This window comes from Macrosteles quadrilineatus, unplaced genomic scaffold (genome assembly GCF_028750875.1).
Source record: "Macrosteles quadrilineatus isolate MER2022 unplaced genomic scaffold, UCM_ALF_1.0 Scaffold_7__1_contigs__length_78375512, whole genome shotgun sequence".
In the NCBI taxonomy this organism is placed as follows: Eukaryota; Metazoa; Arthropoda; class Insecta; order Hemiptera; family Cicadellidae; genus Macrosteles; species Macrosteles quadrilineatus.
The window spans coordinates 74,535,607-74,557,612 of NW_026542600.1; the positions used below are offsets into that span (position 1 = coordinate 74,535,607).

At 33.9% G+C, this 22,006-nt stretch overlaps 1 protein-coding gene across 1 annotated transcript in view; it reads right to left on the minus strand.

Moving 5' to 3' along the window:
* Window positions 1–318: 318 nt before the first annotated feature.
* Window positions 319–22,006, minus strand: part of LOC128998386 (hydroxysteroid dehydrogenase-like protein 1) — a 38,285-nt gene continuing 16,597 nt past the window's right edge. The window contains exons 2-6 of the mRNA XM_054424499.1: window positions 18,047–18,169; window positions 13,326–13,436; window positions 10,353–10,573; window positions 9,619–9,846; window positions 319–531 (exon numbers count right to left, since the gene is read on the minus strand). Of these exons, the coding sequence (XP_054280474.1) occupies window positions 415–531; window positions 9,619–9,846; window positions 10,353–10,573; window positions 13,326–13,436; window positions 18,047–18,169 (800 nt within the window). The 3' untranslated portion in view covers window positions 319–414. The remainder of the gene's footprint in view (window positions 532–9,618; window positions 9,847–10,352; window positions 10,574–13,325; window positions 13,437–18,046; window positions 18,170–22,006) is intronic.

The following is a 22,006-nucleotide window of genomic DNA, read 5'->3' on the forward strand; positions in this document are numbered from 1 at the left end:
GATTCGGTTAGGCGCAGGGAAAGGTATCTACAGTCATTTGACTGAGGTCTGAAACTCAAACAATTGCCTCTTGCAAGCCTTGTCAGGTGTGTTAGTTCGTTCCCAGCTCATGCTGGACTAACCCAAGAACTCAGGGTAGGAGTTTTTATTAGATTTTTATAAGATTTGGGGACCAAGGTAATTCAGAATAATGGGTCTCCAAATTTTTAAATGTGCTGCCTAGTACTTACTTTTTGTATGTAATGTCATCAAATATCTATCAATAGAGACGTTGAAACATTTTTGTGATATATATTGGGCTCAACTAAAAAAATGAACTACTACAAAATATTATTTAATAAAATATGTTCAACACTTTTAGTCTTATATCTATAAATCTGTAAAGCTATTAACTAAATGCATAACCTGTTCAAGTTATATAACAGGTAGTTTTGAACCCCTGCCAATCATGTAATCTCTTCTGAACACTTTGTTCATGTGGTTTCCAATGTAAGTGCGAATCCATTTGGGAGGAACCATGGTAAAGAAATACTGCAACAAAACCATCAACATTTCAATAAAACAGTGTTTGTTACTAGTGAATGGAGTGAAATTTAGGGCTTTATGATCAAGACCAGCTGATTTTTTAAAGACATATATTCATTAAATAATAGTAATAGTACGGAAAAAAGGCGTTTCCATGCGAGATGAAGTCGAGTGCAGGATTACCAATTACCATACAAGTCCGGTAAACACATTTTGGACGAGTGACGTACGATATTTTACGCCATAGTCTATACAAATCCTTATATTTCCACAGATTAAAGGACTAACAATCAATAGTTTATAACCACTCATTGCCAAATATTATCAGCTGGTTGGTACAGGTAAAAACTCATTACAGTAACAGTAGTATGTAATGAAACCCCATTTGATTAAGCTGACGGCAAACCGCTGTTTTCTGGACTAAATCCTTGTGTGGGAAGTTCGTCAAAACAGTGTAGTGTGGCGTTTTACTATATTACGTTACTGTTACTAGTCCTGAAAATAAGTGTTTGCCGGACGAGTGTGGTCGATAGTTTACGCCATACTACTAAATCTGTACAAATCCTAAAAAATTACCACCAACTAAAGGACTAACAATTACTAGACATAACCTCTAAGAGAGGTTATGGTTATGTTATATATATATGTGTGTGTGTGTCCGATAACTCGAGCAAAAATGATCCGATTTTTATGAAATTTGGTATAAACGTGTAAACCTACATTTATTCGAACGAGTTCGCAAACCAGCATGATCGGACAACGGTAACGGGGATTTATGGGGTACAAATTGGTTTTTCCCATTTTTGACCCTAAAAACATAAAATTTTGCAGTTTCTTTCCAAACCATTTTGTAGAGCTTAAAAAAACAAATTATTTAGTATAAAGCATCATAATGCACCTAATGGTTACGGAGAAAATTTAAAAAAATATTTTTTAAATCCCCATGTTATTCTTATGGAGAATAAGTCAAATGTATTAGTAAATGGAAATTTGCTTAGTCTGCAGGTTTGCTGCAGCGGGGGGGTATTTATGCTATGTTTTATTCGTATTATAATTTCTTATAATTATTATTCAACACATTTGCTTGGTTACGAATTAATTACTTAGGGTAAACCCTAAAATGCGTACGGTATGTATTTTGGAACTGATACATGTAACATGGTAAATCTACTACCTCACTCCCCATTGCTATGTTTTGATTACATTCCATAGTTCCTGTTCAAAAGACTGGACTGTTCATAAGCATGGATTGTGAAATTTTTGTTTTCAGTTTTAGCGAATTTCCCTAAAGGGAAGTAGCTATTACCGTAGGTGGCATGGTAAGACCAAGACCCGGGATCGATTTACATTTTCATTTTGATGTCCCTAGAGGCCAAAAACACCATTCGTTCAAATAAATTTGAACGAATGGTGTTTTATATATATATACGTCCATGAACGAACTTGAGTCATTTTTGTCTGATTTTGATGAAATTTGGTTTAAAGGTGTAAAGCGGGTTCAACTTGAATGAGTTCGCGAACCAGGATGATCGAACCATGGGAACGAGGCTTTACGGGGGGGGGGGGGGGGGGGGTGTTTATGGGGTAAAAATTGGGTTTTCCCACTTTTAACCCTCAAAACACAAAATTTCCCAATTTCTCTTTAGACCTTTTTAAAGAGCTTAAAAAACAAATAATTTAGTATATAAAAATATTTTTTCGGTTATTTGCAATGGAGAAAATTTAAAATATCCATGTTATTCTTATGGAGAATATTGTTAAATGTTGTAGTTTGCTTGTTTATGGATATATTTTGATCAAACTTCGCAAATTTATTTATTTTATACTAAGCTATCAATATTTTACTAAAAAACACTCTATCAGTTTCCTTGTGGCAGCGAACCTAAGTACTCGTTAAAAGAAAAACACTGCACATCAATCAATCAATCAAAATAACTTTATTCATATTGCACATTTTGTACAGAATGGAGTCAGCTATAAAAACACAATATTAAACTTAAGACTACTTACAAAGAACATTGTTATAAAAAAAAAAAATCAAATTTCAGGAAGTTGGAAAAAATCTTCTAATTTATACAAGGGTCTGTTGGTGAGAAATAATTTCAAACGTTTTTTAAATGAATTAAAATTACTTATATTTTTTATATTGTCAGGTAAGCTATTGAAATATTTAACACCACTATAAGATGGAATTTTTTCATAAACCGATAAATTATGTTACATGTTCTTCTCATGGAGGAAAAAAAACTGTTGTACCGTGTGCTTGTTTCGTTTATGGATACATTGAGATCAAATTGTATAGTTCTTGGATTGTATACTAATACTATACCATTTACAGTTTACAAACAAAACATGTTTTCTCCACTATAGCTGCATGTTGTACCTGTGTAATCTTGTTAGCATCTGCTGTAAGGAGATTGCAGTGTACTTCAGCATGAACTACTGAACTAGTATCTATCCAGCTGTTTCTGAACGTTATAGTTGACTAAATAACACTACAAGTATCATATAGTCAATAGTAGTGGTATATAGCCAATGACTTATCTCTTTCAACAACGATATATCTGACTCATTTGCTTTTATTGCTCTTAACAACACCACTTCTGAGAGTGAGAATCGTTTAAAAATTGTGGCTCTATGTGTGAAAATTCATTTACTATTTTAAATACCGTAAATTTTTCTTGAAAATGGTGATATCTCTTCTCTGATTAAAATGTTCGTTACTTAAGTGATAAGCTTCAATTTGATAACAATAGGCCAAAATATATATACTAGCGTCCCTGTTGCTCGAATCCGAGCAATTGCTAAGTATTACAGGACAGGCAATTTTTTTTTTTAAACGAATAACAGTAATTATTTCTGATGACTTTAAAAGAGTCGACTCAAACATTATGGAAATACTCAAGATGTACATAACAGATTATATCAATTTATCCAGGCTCTCTCGCTTTTTCCATTGTAATATTTACGCAACCCCAAATTCAAATAGTAAATATTTCATTTCAACCAAGTCAGTAAATGTTAGTAGCAAACTGTTAAATTAGCAAACTTATTCACTGTTTACAATGAACATATGTTCTTCTCACTTTTAATTTCTGACAACAGCTGGAGTTTCATAACATTTTTTGTTTCCCATGTTAATCTTATGGAGAAATACGAAACTTTAAAGGCCCCAGGGCCTCACTCTCTAATTATCTCCCTAAAAAGAACGTTTCCTGCACAACTTCACGTTACGCTCTTTCCAATGACACCAAAAACATGTCAATCGGTTCAGTAGTTTCGGAGGAGTAATTGTCACAAAAAACCTGCTTGCGTATTAAATTAAAGATATATATATAGATAACTTAAATAACTCGAAAACAGATAATTTGATAAAAAAATTCAAGATTACTTTTTTAGTATTTCTAATCCCCTATCAAACAAAACCAAGATAAAATAGATCGAACGGCAAGTAACTGAAATATAACGTTTTTCAGTTGTAAGATTATAAAATAATTTGTAAAATTGTCCGTTTTTGAGTTATGTAAGTTATACAAATTTAAGCGGCCGCCATTTTGAAATTTCCAATCGGGCCAACTTTTTTTAACTTATTTTTTTTTTGAAATGTTGAGAACGCTTTTTTAATTCCCTATAAACCAAGGTCAAAAAGATTGGGCGGCAAATAACTGAAATAGAACGTTTTTGGTGTTAAGGCAAAGTTATTCAGGGTGCCCTTAATTGTAGCCTTATCTTACAAATGAAAAACCTTCTAGAGTAGTTTCTGCCTTATTATACCCCATTTTAAAACTAAAACCGTAATATTTCAGCTATATCTTATTCGATATTTTTGATCTTGGCATCGTTTGATAGGAATTAAAAATGCTAAATATAAGTGTTCATGGCATTATTTCATAAAATCAACAATTTTCGAGTAATTTAAGTTAACAAAATAAAACGGCCGCCATTTTAAAATTGTTGGTTGTATCAAAATAATTTTTTCCCCTAACATGGGATATCTGGTTAACAAAGTGATTTTGGAAAATGTTATTCTTGATTTTCTCTTTACAGTATTTTGACTTAAGGAATCAGTGCGTAAATTTTTCCCCACCTTTTTTGAACACCCTGTATAGTCAATGACAATAGACTATAACAATAACCTTTATTATTGTATGGGCTTCAGCAGTGCAGCAGTTCGAATGTCACCACTAGGATCGCAGCAGTTCGGCAATCACCGCTAGGAGTCACCACCATCGAGGTTCGCAGCAGTTCGCCGAGTCACCGCTAGGTGTCACCACCATCGAAGTTCGCAGCAGTGCGCCGAGTCACCGCTAGGTGTCTCTATAATTGCTTTCATGTCGTTAATTCATTTATCATTAATTTTAATTGATTTAAATGCAACTAACGAGCTTAGCTTGACATATACACAAAATAAACAAGTTAGTTCTTTCAAAACCGCAAACCATTTGGACTTTAAAACTGCGGTAGTTAACTAAACCCCCTCTGTATCCACTGACACTCGCAGGTATTTTACAGTAGCTCATACATTACTACCCTACTTGGGCAAGGGAACTGTATCTAATTTTTTTGTTGTTGCAGATGTAGCTGCTTATTGGGTAGTGAAACTCAGAGATTTTTTGGAAAGCCGAGAGTTGAAACTTTTTAAGTAAAGTTCAATGATTGGCTTATAAGCACATCACTTTAGATAGATGATCTACAGGAAAGTAGGTGGCCAAAGATTTTGTAGATTTGGGTTATTGGATTTGTCCACAATTGACTGTTGTAATTTGCTTGTTAATAAACGTATTTATATCAAATTCGGAAAATATATTCATTTTACACTAAACCGTTAGCACAATGAAACACGCCTTATTACCCTTACTGTAGCAGCAAACCTAAGTACTTGTTATTAATGTCAACTAAACAGAATAGATTTGAAACTTTAAAGGAGGGGTTTTATGAATACACAAACAGGCTAAATGAAATTCGCTTGAACTGCATGTTTTCTTCGACGGGGGTACTTGAGTTCCTTATGAAACCATTAAGTTTTGTTGTCTATTACGCTGTATAAAACTGTACAAAATGTGTTTTAAACAAACCGCCTTTCTTTCCTATTCAATAGCAATAGCAATTTCTTTCAAAACTATTTATAAAATACTTCAATCAATGCTTTTCTTTTTCAGCACATTACAGGAAAAATTAAAGTAACTGTGTATTTCCAAAAACAACGGCAAAAGTAGAGACTTGGAATTTTCACAAAATAACATTTTTTATCAGGATTCCACAAAACTTTTGAAAAGCGGGATTTACATTGAAAAGTAAGCACAATTGTATTTTATAATTGTATCCATATGAGAAATAACGCTTTAAAAGAGGACTGATTAAAAAAAGCCAAATTTGAAAGACTGTGATTAAAACGTATAATTTAAATTGGATATTTAATTACCTTAATGTTACATTCCTATGAAGTGCATTAAAGAAACAATGTGTTTCAAGTATTTTGTAAAACACTTTGATATAACCTAGATTTAAAAGATGTATATATATGCAACTAATCTATTATTGAGACTATAGTAGTTTGCCAGAATATGCATTTCCAAAACATTAGGAGACTTAAAAATCGTATCGGCTGGGAATAAAAAGTAAGCAAACTAAACAAAATGTTCAGAGAAAGAATTGTACCAAAGAGTGATGCCGTTTGGTTCCTCAAACTGGAACAAAAAATGGAAACAAAACTATTACATATCAATTTTAACTCTAGAATCTCCTGTACACAATTGTAGTACAGTATGGGGAGAGTTTTCAGTTTAAAATTCTCAAACGACAAGACACTACTAGCAGTCGATTGCCAGATGGAAGTGTTGGTAATACAAGCAGAGTTTAAAGGACCAAACATCATACTAAGCCTATCATGTTTAATTAAACACGGGATTTGTGGCTTTGACAATAAATCCTTTTCATTTCATTTATTTAAACGGCAAAATTGCCAATTCATACATGGACAATTCAAATAACATGATACTGTGCAACGAGTTTAACAAGCAAAGGAAAAGAACAATAATTTAACAATCAACAAAGGAAACAATAACGGATCAGTCAACGAGAAATATCAATAACAACAATATAACAATAACAATGCAAAAAAATTAACAAGAACAAAAATAGAACAATAAATACAATAAATTAATTTTACACTGCTTTCGGTGCTTTCAAACATAGATTTAAGTCCTTTAATCTAAGTACAAGTAAAAACAAGTCCTTTCATCGTCCTGTAAAACGAACTTTTATGAATTATTTAGATGATGAATTTTGTTAGGGGCATTAGGCCTTTAAAGTTGTGAGGGAAATTATCCATGAAAACTTGTTGTCGTTTAATCTGCAGAAAATTAACGATGTACGGCCAAGATAGCCCCGAACTCTAACTCCCTCGAATATCCTCTAACCTCTAACCTCTAACTCGAATATTAGAGGTGGTTATGAACTACGAAATGCATTCCCTAAGTCTTCACAAGGTTATCCCATCTAGTAGTAAGCCTACAAACAATGATAACTACAGGGCTAGAGGGGGATAACTAGTGTGGTGCGAAAACGTAAACTGCTAGCGCTACTTTAGTCAGCGGAGAATAAACAAACTACTAGGGCAGTTGCCACTTATCGCCGCAAGAGCGGGGTAAAAAAATGGTTTTTACCTACAAAAAAAACAACAAATCTTTACCTACGACCGTTTTTTAAAGTAGCCGTTTCAGCACAGTTCTTAGAATTGAAAAGTATCTTATAACAGCATTGTTTACTTTCATAACAGCATAGTTTTACTCATAACAACACGGGTAACGGACCAATGAGGTTCAAGGATTGAGAGAGGAGAAGTAAAATTGTAATGATTCAAAATTCAACTAATCAGCTGTTCAGGTCAATTTAATTGTTGATTGGTGCAATTCGTGTGTTACGTTGCATCACTGTCAGTGGCAATAGGAGGTTATAAACGAAAACATAACCTCTTTTAGAAATTATGAATACTGATTTTTAGTAATTAAAACAATGTCGTAGGTTAAGTTGTGTACGCAACTCGCGTAAATAATGTTAACGACACTCGTAAAAGTTTTTAAAGCACTCGCCAAGGATCGTACCTTAAATTTTCTACTCGTGTCGTTAACACTATCTTTACGCAATCGTTGCGTAAACTACTATTACCGTATAAGGTTTGAGTCAAACTCAAATTTTATCAAAATTAATTATGTGTTTGATACGTTTTATAAAAGTAGTTACTAAAAGAAGGCTAGCAAATTCTTAGAAATGGTTATGAATTTGGGTTTACTATTTATAAACAAATTGTGAAAACATCTGCTTTTTAAGTTAAATATAGTTTAGAACTTTAACTTTGTTTGTGGTTTTGGTGAGTCGTTAGCACCACGGACTTCAGGCTCAAGGCAGCACTGTCATGGGTTCGGATCGGATCCTGGTACCTGACAGTTCAACCTTTGTACTGTACCGGCTCACCCCTTTCTTTGTTGGATACGTTCCAGGCGGCAAATGCAAAGGTAAAAATCACTTTTTGCAAAAAGTCGCAAACTTGCCAGTATCTTTGAAACTTAATATGTAACAGATACTTCACGTTTACTGCTGTAGTGGAATCGTAATGTAATGAAAATACCAAACACAGTCTAGGGCATTATTTTTTATGTATAGAAACCTAAATTAGACCTTGTTTAGTTAGACAACTTAACTAGGTTTTTTAATGAAATTGATCCGGTAGAAATATTTTCTTGAAATTCAAATAACAGAAGTTTTACAGATTACATTCTTGGAAACTTTTGCTATCATAACTTGGGAATTTAAAGGTTAGGTTTAGGTTAGTGTACCTTGTTCGTTTTCAGTCTTATTCAGATAGGTTGATGTGTGTAGACAAAAACTTCTGTCGGAATTTATTGACTTTCAATTTGATGTAGGATTGACAATGGGTCTTATGACCTGATACTAGTTATCTGAAGAAAGACAGACAGAGTGTGTTAACATTTTTATATACTTAGAATACACTCTTGTATTTTTTATATGTAAACTGAAAACAGCTGGTTTAAAGGTATGGGGCTGAGAAGGTTTAATGTATGTGCATTTTTTGTTGACCAAAAATACGAGGGCTGTCCATATCTTAAGGTCTGCATTGAGCTCTTGTTGCAGTCAAGTCGGTTCAAATCTAAGAACGATGACATTTTCCTTAGTTCTTTCACTACTATTCTGGTGTACTATAACCAGACTACACGACGCGTCCACATTCCTGAACACCCTGTCAATGTTCTTCCACCTGCTATACAGGGTGTTGTATTTACACTACCCGTTCTTTGCACCCGATCTGTGCTCAGTGTGTTGCTTTTCCTTGTTAAAACCGTCATTGTTAAAAAAAGGTTTTTTGTTTTCAAAATTTAATGTAAAAGCTTCGTATTTACCAAAGAGGAAAGTTGTTGGAGTAGCATTAACTGCTTTGGCAGTGTGCAATAAATAAAGGAGGAAAAAGAGGATGTGGATGAAATAGATATACTAAAACTTCGGCGATCCAAAAGTTCGCTTAATCCAAAACCGAAAAAGGAATTTTGTTGAATTTTGTTCTTGTTTTTCGTCATTTGTTTTCGTTGTGTGACGACAGTTAGTTGTACCTCGTCGAAGTATTCTGGAGAGGCTGGGTGAGATAGACTTGTAGTAAACCAATGGGCCAACTTAAACGTTCACCATTTCATAATTATGCGTATTGTAGTAAACATTTCCATTTAGCTTAATCTGAAATATTCAGTAATCCGAAATGGGTCCGGTCCCAACCATTACGGACTATCGGGAGTCTACTGTACCTCCAAAGACCTGGATTGAGTCATGCAAGACTACTTTTATGCAAAAAAATACTGTTATGTGTGAAGCAGTGAGTGCGAAATCAGGTCGTGTAAATCCCGCTTAATCGTTCCATAGGGATGGGAATAGCTAGAATAGTAGTAAATGAAGTAAAGAAGATGATGTTGGTCTCAGACTTGAACTAGCTTCAGCGTGTTTGGTTGTCACGGGAGTTCGATAGATACCTTAATTTACGCACTACACTTGTAAAATTATCGGGACATAATCCCGTGCGAGACATACCTGAATCCCATGTGCCCAATAACCTGTCGAGTGGTTAATGATTCCTAATGTATTGACAGCATTCTGCGCATATGTTTCTGCATCTGGTACAAAGACACTGCTAGTCTGTAGTCTGTAGCTGAACGCATTCATCTTTGTATTGATGAACAGCGGTGACAAATGCTGTATGGTTATGCCATCTCCTTGGTATTCAACTCTCAAAGCTTCTGAAAAGCTTTTCAGATATACCTGCAATGAGGTTAAGAAGATTAGTTTAACCATTGACTATTGAATCCTGAAATATACATCCCATCTATATGGACTAGCTGTTGCATATTGTTTAATTAAAAAAGAACTTAGTTGTGTGAGGCAGTCACAGAATACGCTAGTGTTTGAGATGATATTTTCCACCTTATTTTTTGTCTCAGACATAGTTGATGGATCATAACAGTTGCTATGGCTAACAATAAGTCATATTTAGATGAGCACAATCTGAAGGTGGCTCACATCAACCACAACAATAAATTGTTATAAAAAACTGGTGACAACTTCAACATGGGGATGGAATGACTAGTTGTATCAATAGTCAAAGATTTAACGTTGGTAATTCAAAATACATTTGCAAATACAATTTATTGTTTGCAGCAGTCACCGATACCAGAAATTACTAACTTTAATTTAGATGTTACTTTTGTATAGTATGCTAAAAATATAAATTGTAATATATTGCTAAGGCTATATATTGTATAGTTTACCTTGGAAGCAGCATACACAGTCATGAGTGGAAGAGGTTGCAATTCCGAGCTTGATGAAACGTTTACGATAGCTCCTCGACCTCTCAACTTCATCTGAGGAAGGATCAGTCTTGTCATGAAGGTTGCGGCTCCAATGTTAATGTTGACTATGTCCCACAATTCCTGCTCTGGAACCTCCGTCAGGTACATTGGATAGGAATATTGCTTACCGACGTTGTTCACTGAAATGAAACACCATCGAAAAGCATGAATAAAAACATTTCGTTGTTGTTGATGAGATGGATATTGAATATTAGAGATCTACTCGGTTCCCAAATTACAAATCATATTTTGAAAAATTACTCTTAAGTTTAAAACAAATGCATGTTTTACTTTTTACATGTAGTTCTTTTAGGTAAGTTTTTCCCGATGAGTAAAATAGGTTTTAAATCAATTTTGAACGCAAGACCAGTATTCAAGTATTTTTTGCATTCAAATCAAAATTTTAAACTTTCATTCACAACTATAATGGCTTTAAATATTTGAATTTTCCAAGATGACAGCATGTTCCCCAAGTGGGATTTTTCAAGAATTTTAGTATGATGTTCCCAGCTGGTACGTACGACATCTCCACCAATTTTCCTGGGACCAATATACTTTTATGTATACACACGTCTGTGAACGCGATAACATGAGTAATTGTTGTTCGATTTTGTTTAAATTCGGCTTGAAGATGTAGGGCGGGATAAACTTGAATGAGTTCACAAACTAGCATGATCGCACCGTAGGAACGGGTTTTACAGGGGGTTTTATGGGGTAAAAATGGGTTTTTCTCATTTTTGACCCTGAAAACATAACATTTCCCAATGTCTCTTCAAACCATTTTAAAGAGCTAAAAAACAAATAATTTATTATAATGAAGTGTTTTTACAATTATTGTTTACAGAGTAAATTTAAAAAAATTATTTAAAATTTGCATTTAAAAAATGGGGAATAAATAAACTGTTGTCGTTTGCTTGTTTATAGATACATTTTGACCAAACTTGGCAAATTTTTTTATACTAAGCTATTAACATTTTACTAAAAAACACAATTCATTACCCTCCCTATAGCAGAAAACCTAGGTACTTGTCAACCCTAATGTTATTTAAATAAATTTAATTGAAAATCTAATCAGGTAAGTGGAAATTCGCTTAGTCTGCAGGTTTGCTGCGGCAGGAGTAGACCTTATGTATTTTTATTGGAGTATTTTGCCTCCTTATAAAAAATCCTTAACTCAAAATGAAACCTGTTTTACTTATAATTATCCCTTAATGTTAACTTTGAAAGAAGAATATATATACTACTTCCTCCAGTGATGCGCTATGTTCACTTGAACTACAACCTTGTCTATGAGTTGGTAGCCCTGAACCTTCTTGCCTAGACAAGAATAATTATGAACTTCCTAACCTGGTTAAGGTTAAATCATCCTTAGATTCTTTGGATTTACTTCCTAAAATGCAGTTCCTAATGACATTTAATTGTGACCTACTGTTGATGATACTTGTGAATTTCCCCTTCAGGTAGAGAACTAGGTAGGCATGGTAAGAACTAGACCTGGGACCGATATCCTTTTTCATTTTTATGTCCACAGATGCCAAAAAAACACTACACGTACTAATGTTTTTATATGTATTTTATTTACATCTCTCTATCTATATACACACATAAATAGGGTTGGACAAAAGTATGCACACCCCCCTCTTTAATGGGTTACACAAGGAAAACCAAACCCTTCACACCCATGTCATAAATGTACAATTTTCTGTTGGGATTCCAATTTTGAACGAAAATAAAAAATGGGTAATTTGAGGGCAGCTCAAAAATGTTAGCCGTAAAGCCGCATCAAAAGACACCTCATTTTAAAGGCTAGTTAAAAAAGTATAGGTGAAAGCCTAAGGTCTCTATTTCAACCCACTACAGAATGGTGGGCATAACTATTGTTTATCAGCTTGAGTGACCCCAAGTAAAAATATACATCAATATCCCCTAAAGTTGTATGGGTTGCACCAGGAAAAATAAACCCATTATTATCGTAACAAGAAACTAAAAACCTACTTTTAGGTCGGTATGACAATTTTGCCCGGGATCCCAAAATGGGGTATTTAGGTGGCAGCTCAGAATTTAAAATATAAAGCCCCATCAAGTGACACTTAATTTGAAAGGCCATCAGTTAAGAAGAATATCGGCAAAAAACAGAGGTAAACCTACATGCTACATTATTTCCAACTTTTGGCACATTTTGTTTCCATTTTTGGTACACTTGTTTGCTTAAACAGCCGGAAATTAAACATACCGGGACTTATGACTGCTCCTTTCCATTCTTCATCCCTATATTCCCTAGCTACCGCATACATATTGTGCTAGACACAACAAAATGCAGAAAAAATATACAGTATAATTCACTTCTTGGAAAGTTGACAACTTAAAGACTTCTCAAATTTTCTTGGACATGATGGTTGAGAACCATGATCCACTTCCTTCTCAATTCAAATTTCTTGCCATACTTATAACTATGGAAGATTCTCAGTATTTGATATTTATGTAAATAAATATGACCTTTTGACCCTCGGTTCAGTCGATTTATTATGTGACTGAAAATAGAAACATGCGCCATTGATCTTGTACTTCCTCAAAACTATAGGCTTCCGGATCCTTCAGCGAGATTCCTAAACTAATATTACTGCCTGTTGGATAAAATAGTGACTAGGGTCGTCCCTACTATAAAAGTTCACCTGAATTAACCATTAATATGTTTTATCTTTGATAGAAATTATTTATATGTGGTTGAATTTCAATGAGTAATTTCAAACATTTGTCAGAATAAAACCAGGATATCGACATTATGGCTAATTTTTACTACTTGAGGTTATATCATGTAGTTTTACTAAAACAATCTATAAAATGTAAAAAAATCTAGTCCCTTTAACTTGATTAAGTTATGTTTCAACTGACCTAAAATACCAACTGGTATATCCTTGAGTTCTTTCTCAATTATATCGAAGACGAATTGTCCTTTGCTGAAGTCTACTGCAATAATCTTGGTGTTAACTCCATACAAACTCTCTGGAAAAACACAATTAACTAAATTAATTAATTAATTTAAATAACTAACAAAGCTAATTTTTAACTAATACTTTAGTACTTTAATACTTTTTTATGAAATGGTGACCATATATAGTAGGTATTTTAAGCTAAGTATGAATGAGTGTATGGTTAATAATAAAGGACCACTTTAATTGGTAAGTCCCAATTATAATATTGTACTCTAATAAAAAATACTTTGTTTAACAAACGCCACATTTTTTGAGTATTTTAGATTTAAAATTTTCTTAGGTCTACGGCCAGATTGAATTGTCCACATATTTATCTTTAAATAGGTATTGAAATCGGCTCTTTAAAACAAACATGTTTACAATAATTTGGCCAATATGTAAACACAATTTAATTCCCTTTTTACATTTTACGTAAAAAGTGTAATAAACTGTTACATTTTTAGATTCCCGTGAATAAAATAAGGTGTCATAAGTAAATCATGTACCCATAGAATTATAAAATATTTTTTAAAGCCTATTTTTTTTTTTTTTCTAATCTAATTCCAAAGTACAGCGGTAATTAGAAAAACCAACGCCCCCTCAATAGTAATATATGGACTTGGCTCAAATTAAACATACATTTACAACCAATGACAACTATTCAAGGTAACAAGCCCGATCCAAAAAAATGATAACTAATATTTATGTGTAGTAGCTAACAAAATATTATCATCACCAGTAAAACAAACAACTTAGTTACTGCCAGTAACAATAAAATAATAGTAACGGATTTGTCATAAATTGTAAAATAATTCACTAAAATATTTGTCTCCTAATTTAATTTTATGAAAATAATGACTTTGTCAAAACAGCAACAAATTTTTTATGATACAGGGCGAGTTTACAGATTGAGTTGACCTGTGTAGCTTTGTTACTGATTAAGATCAGCTGTTTCTTCGACCAGGATTATTTGTTAAACCCAAAGATCATGGGCAAAATTGTTCCATTTTCAAATGCAGTGACCAGACCTTATCTAAAGGAGTGTATTTATTAACTACCATTATCCTTCAATGTTATCTACTCAGGAGCAATGAAGGTTTTCTGATTTTGATGAATCTATTTTCTTGGTGCCTCTTTTGGTTGAAACAAATTAGCCAGTTCGCCAGTTTAGCTTTTGTCTGCTGCCTCTAACTTCTTTGATTCATCTGGTATGACCTGAATATCATTGTTGGCGTTTTACGAGCCAATCAAGTGGGAAGAGCTTGTCCTAATTCGGCCGGAATTTTACAAGGAGTGGAGTCACAAAGAAAGGTGACGTAACCTACCATTGAGGTCCAAAGCCGCAAGGGCAAAACCTTTGTTGCCTGTTTGGTGGCTTTCTCCTACCGTTGCCCAACTTGGTGACTGTCCAAGTTTTTTGTACAAGTTTTTACCTAATTTGATCCTGTTTTGTACATTGCAACACTAAAGGCATTTTAGGTAGTGCTAGTTCGTTCAGGTTTCTTATTTATTTCAGCAACATTTTTGTTAGAAGAATCATAATTAAAAAATAGTGGTGACTATAATCTTATAGTCAAGATTATAGAAGATTGTAGAAGTAAAATGAAGTCTTTTTATTTGACACATTTTGTTTGTATTTAATTTTTGTGTTTATCTACTAAACTGTTCTGTGAGCGGTTTTATTGTTATTTCCAGCTTCGGTTAGGCTTTGTGTACTATTCCTTTGATGTTTTTAATACTTTATCATCAGAGGACAGAATCATACTCAGATCCTGAAACGCTGTGAAACCTTTGTTTACTAATCCTGATGAAAAAAGTCCGCAATATTCTTTTAGATAACGATTAATTCTTTTAACCAATTAAGAGCATCCTAGTTTATTATACTTTTGTGCTTACGCCAGTGGAATTTTTACGTTTTTGTCCCCGAGCAATAGTCTCGTTAATATCTATCTAACTTCAACCTTTTATTAGATAGCATCATTAATTGATAGCCCAAAAGTCATCTGGGTCCAGTACCGATCTCGCGGAATCGAACCAGCGACCTATAAGCCTAATGCGAGCATTATCACCACTATGCTTTTCAGACAATTAATTAGCATAACTACGTTGGTAATATTTGTAATTAATTTTCAAAATCGTTTAATAATATAATTTTGCCTAAACCACAATTGACAGTCTTGTCAATTAAATATAAGTATAACTCTAAATGCCAGGTCCTTGCCTGCCATTAATAAGCTTTAAAAATATGAATTTAGTTTACAGTATACCTGCCTATACCTTATACAGGGTGATTGATATAAGTGTGCCAGCTGTTTTATTCGAAAACCATAAGAGATATCAAAAACAGTTAAATGGTAAGTGCCTTGGATTTTTTATTAACAAAATTGTAGTCAAGTCGAAAAAAAATATTTCAGCCGCCATTTTTCCAATATGGCCGCCAACTTTGATTTTTCTTATGGAACACCCTGTATTTTATGATGTATACCGGTAGAAAATGTAATTTTAAGACGATATTATTCTTGTGATTTTTTTCATAAACCTAACCGTTTCAAAGATAATAATGGCTTAAGTTGTGACATTTTGAAGGGTTTTACAATAAAACAGCTGGCATGCTTGCTTAGGCCTTTATCGAAACTCTTTCTCATGCAGAAATATCAAAACTTTAACCATTATTATCTTTGAAACAGTTAGGTGTATGCAAAAAATGACTAGAATAAAATCGTCTTAAAATTACATTTTCTACCGGAATACATCGTAAAATACAGGGTGTTCCATAAGAAAAATCAAAGTTGGCGGCCATATTGGAAAAATGGCGGCTAAAATATTTTTTTTGACTTGGCTACATTTTTTTAAATAAAAAATCCAAGGCACTTACCATTTAACTTTTTTTGATATCTCTTATAGTTTTCGATTAAAACGGCTGGCACACTTATATCAATCACCCTGTATATTTAAACACGGAACATAGTGACAATCCAGTCATACTCATCCAAAAGCCTTCACTACATCAGAATAATCAGTCAGATAACCCAAAAGATCAAAGATTTTACGCTTAGTTGGAATATGCGATCACGTTTTTAAATTACTTAGAACTTTCAATTATATTCTCCTTCATTTCAGGATAAAGAGTGGACGAAAAGAGTAGTGTGTATACTCATGTGATATAATTAATATAATACCTACGTTTAAAATTTGCGCTTAGCTTGTCATTGGAGCAAGATTTGAAATTTAGAATTAAAACGTAAGTTTCGATCCAGATACAATTAAATGACACCCTTCCAGCGATATTCGTATTAAAATGGAATTGCAATTTTTTCTACTGCAAAAGAGAATTATTAGAATAATATGTAAAACCCATTTTTTATAACATTGCAGACCACTTTTTATTAATCTTAAAGTCCCCACCCTTACCTCCGTTTATATATTGGAATCAGCTATGATGATATGGAAATTTCCGGAAGTCTTCAAACGCAACCATGAAATACATAATTATAACACCACGCAACAAAACCATATACACCTGAATTGTCACTGAACATCATTGGTAATAGCTGGACCACATCACTCAGCAAGTAAAATATTTAATAAATTGCCAGAAGACATAAGAAGCTGCCAAGACAAAAACGTATTCAAGAAACCCCTCAAAAATTACTCAATAGAAAAGGCCTACTACAAACTGGAAGAATTTTTAGAGGATTAAGAGAAGATAGGCCCTACTCGAAAATTAAATACCTTTGACGACCACGGCTGGAAAGCTACTAGTGGGATCATCACAAGTATACAAGTAAGTAAGTATATCATTGTTGATATTTTAAGTTTTTTTTTATTACAGTATATACAACGGTAAAAACCACATCTCTTGTTATATTAATGGGTGTAAAATAAGTCAAAACTAAAATTTGTTCTTATGGGACTACAGTAAACCTCCAAAATTGTTACTTAAATCTGGCGTTTTAATTAATTGCCTAGATTGGTTTACAGCAACCTTAGCCATTAAATTACTTCTTAATCAGCATAAACATTTCGCTTAGGGATAACGAAATCCAAATCGAGTAAATTGGTAGTGCCTTTTTTCTATAGGCCAAGTTTTTTGTTTACGGCTTTATTCGATTATTAAATATATAGGAATTCTGAATTTAGTCATATTCGCACTCAGCTGTGTGAGTGGTTATAGTGATCACCTGATAGTCCAAAGGTTGAATACCAATAACCTTTTTGGTTTCATCTCGGGTCAGCTATCTTTGACCATTCGGCTGATAAATGAAAACAAGTTTATCAACAAAGATACGCCGTTCTACATCCATCTAACATCAGTGACGTAGCCAGGGGGGTCCTGGGGGTCCGGACCCCCCTTCCAGTCTTAGATATATTTTTTTGTTAAATTAAATGTAAAATTATATAATCATACTGTATTGACGTTGGGGTTGATTATTTTCAATGCCAAGAGAGCTAAAAAAGGCCGTTTTACAGCCTATATTTTTCAAATTGTTCCCAGACCCCCTTTTACCTGAGGGGTATGGAACACCCCCCAGACATCCCCGGTCGGTCGACCCCCTATTTTGAAATCCTGGCTACGTCACTGCTAACATTCATATTCATATGTAGTATCAAAAGTAACGATAATGTAATAGTAATAGTTACCTATTTGAGCAGCGACTTTGATAAGTTTGTCGTGTGTTCGAGAGATCAAAACGATGTTGATGCCTCTTTTGGCCAATTCCATGGCGTAGGCTCTTCCGATGCCGTCCGTGGACCCCGTTACCACTGTAACCAACACATAGCTTATACAAATATCGAATAAAATAAATTATAATCAAATTAAATCGGATATATTTCCACTATAGACATACACATAAAATAACAATTCATTCTTAAAAATAAAATACTACTACTAATTGGGCTGATTGATTGTCCTGCTTTGTTGTCAGGAGTAGATATGCGTGTTCCATCTGGTACAAGATCCCAAGACGTATTCGGAAGGAGACGCCATGCACGTGGAAATGGATCCCTAGCAAGGATACTTCTTAATGGGAATATCTTCTGCACCAGTGTTGAAATATTTACAGACAGTCAAACTATAATCCGAAAGAGGGTGCTGGCTGACTTCCACCACTCATTGTAGTTAACATTCACAATCACTGCTTGTATCGTTGTTTTTTTCATTTGTTTTATACAGGGTGTTCATTTGAAAACTTTCCATAGACAAGGTAAAGCTTTTAACACTTGTTCGTTCTCATTTCCCCCTAACTTATTTTGTTACTGTTAAATTGTATTTAGTCGTATTGCACGTAATCTCAAAGAAGAATTTATATCCATAGTTACTAATTATGTTAGAATACGTCATCTTTATGTATAATTGTAAACTGGTTCTTGGGTGTGGAGAGGTAAAATAAAATAAAATCTACGCTGATTTGATGAATTATGTTTATACGATATTAAATACAGTCACAGGCTCCATCTCCCTAAACAACAACCTTTTCCAAATAAAACCTTTGAATATAAATAAACTACTTTTAGGCTACTACTATAGTAGTAATTCCATTCCAGAGTTAAAGCTGTAGCCAATTTCAGGAAAAAAACTTGGTGGAATTAATCCTCCGTCAGAGTTTTATGCTGTAAAAATGTCTTTTTCATACAGTACACCATTCCTTAGTGATGCTAGAATATTTTATGACTATCTTAAGTATGAAACCTATAGGAGACAATAACAATTTTATAGTAGGATCTTTTATGAAGGCTTCATTCAACTGTTTTATCCTCGAGTAACAACTGGGAACTAGCTACAGCTGGACCTTATGGATACGTCTACCTTAGTATCCAAAGTCAATGATAAAACCATACATTCCCAACGGATTTGTCGTCCGATGGATTGTCTGAAGAAAGCATTAAGGTATGTGCTTTCCAGTTTACGTAGGGGGAGTTTTGATGTTTACAATTTATTTCTTTTTATAAAAAAAAAAAAACAATTTGTTCAAAAACAATTGCTTGTCATATGGTATTATAAACAAAAGTATGGAACACGTTGTAAAGTCCCCTTATAATATAGATACATTTATTAAACATTGGCGAAATCAGGTGTAACCTATATTAGCTAATTATATCTTGCTCATATACAGTATAACGAGAAGTATTCTTGTAGAAATTAAAGCTAGCTTTGTATGTAATGTAGGTAGGAGTCATATTATTAGTTTTGAATAGTGAAACACCATTTAATCCCTTACTACAGTACAAACCATTCATTGAGCTATGCTGAGTTTATGGGATTTTGTAAATTTACAGAATTCAACAGAGTTTATCAGTTATACCTCGAGTAAAGGTGTGCAACTCTATGTAACTCTCACATTGTGTGCACGATCTGTTCGTGAAACACGATTTGACCTAGATTGGGAGAACTGGCAACCGAGAATTAAACTTAGCTGGAAAAACTACGATGCCAGCAAATGAAATGAAATGATGAAATGAAATAATATTTTATTTCCCATTAATTAAATATACATAAGTACAATGTATTTTTTTACTTAAAAATAATACAGCAAAAAATTACTAGATTGATAACGAAACAAAAATTTTATACTGTAGAAATAAAGCTAACAAAAGTGTAAAAAACCTTCTATAACAAAGAAAAAAGTCTACATAGGCAGGGCCTGTGCGTAGACTCGAGTTTCGAAAAAGATAATTTAAATGGGAGGTAAAAAAATGTATAGGAAAATAAAAAATAATTAGTATAATTCTTTATTTTTTAAAATTTGTCTTGCTTTAAACTGAATTTTCAGTGTTCTTGAATGACATTGACGATAAAAAAACTCTTCGAAACTGAGTCAAGAAACTGACGGCAGTGTTCTCGTATTAGCATCAACTGGTTGTGCTGCTTCTAAAGTTAATATATCTTGTTCGAAAAAGTCTGTGTCGTAGTTTACGATGAAATTATCTATGTCAAATAAGCTACAAACAATGAATGATCGTTAAACGATTACGCCAAGCGAAACATGAAAGGCAAGCTGAAGTGTTTGGTGGTTTTATTGTATATCTGTGTGGTGATATGGCTTTATCGGTGCAAGATCGATCTTTAATCTGACCTTTAAAGTCAGTTGTATACACATGGACATTTTGTACGTGTTTAAATGTCCCGTGTCGTGTGTATGTACTGTATGTGTAAATTACTTGATGTTTTTGACGTAAAGCTCCGACTATGTTGCATTTGCAACGAAACATGTCAGCTTTAAACATTACTTGAATTGTCAGATGCCTGTATATGTCTGTAACCTACTGCCTGTATATTTGTGTTCATATAATTTTACGACGGTCAACTGGATTCTCGACCTAAACACACGTCGAAATTGTCAATTTTCATATTTTATTAAATTTATAATGACAGACGACATCCTAGTTACTGTTTGACAACCAACTGACATGTCTGTAAAATGGTACAGATTCTTTAAGATAAACCATTAGTTTCAGGACGACGCCAGAGATTCGTTTTCGCACTTCGCTTGGGATGCGGGTTACGGGGTAATAGTTTTCCAGCGTTTAAGATTATGCTTTGCCGCTACATCGTGCTACATGGCGTAGCGTCAGGTCGACGACCACTTTCCCTCTCATCGCATCTTACATCACCGATCACACAACAGTCCGGCTGACTGAAGGTCACTTACCTCGGGGCTCTGCCCCACTGGGCACTGGCCGATGCTTCCGTGTGTACCTGTATACGGCTGTGAGGAAATCCCGCGACCGTGTTTGAGGAAGGAAAGTGGAACGGTACACTCGCTGTTGAACCTGTTGAGCTCTCCGTTCTTGATAGTTCTTTTTTGCCAACGACCATAGACATATTTTTCCATTCGACGTCATCATATGGATATCACAGTGGGTCAAAAATTATACTTATTGTATGTTAAAAAAGATTAAAAGAGCTAGTTATCGGTGACACCGGAACTACCAAACTATTTACCGTAGAAAAATCATAGTCGTTAAACACGACAATAGTTACTTCTATAGTTGATGGAAATATCAAAGAGATGAGCACGATTTCTGATTTACGTTCCATGGGACATATATTCACATTAATGTCTTACATGATGTATTAATAATAACTTTTGATGGAATGGCCACTAAAAGAAACACAATCCTGTTATCTACCTTGGTATGGACATTTTTTATATCTTAAATGATTTTAGTTAAATGCCCCTTTGGGCCACCCGTAACAAGATATTAGATATCATCGTGCCTAAAATTGTGTATAGAAACTAAATTGAATATATTAATTGAATTTATTTCGTAAAGGTAATTTGAACATTTTCAGTTGTAAGTTAACAGTTTGAATGGTATTTTAACATTGACCTCCGCAATTCAGGTTTGTTACCGTATTTGTCTTTGCTTAGCCACTCAATCCAGTATCCTAACCTAGATGTTTACAAAATATTAAAAGAAATACTCGTCATCAATCGCTTGGTGAATACTCAAATCTGATGTACGAACACTACACTCTATATCAGTATGTCAGTCAAGGTACTTTGGCATCCCACATTTACCAAATTGACTCAAGTTACGTTCTCCTCTTCACCATCCTGAGAGATGATGAGATCAACTAACATCAAGGTTGTACTA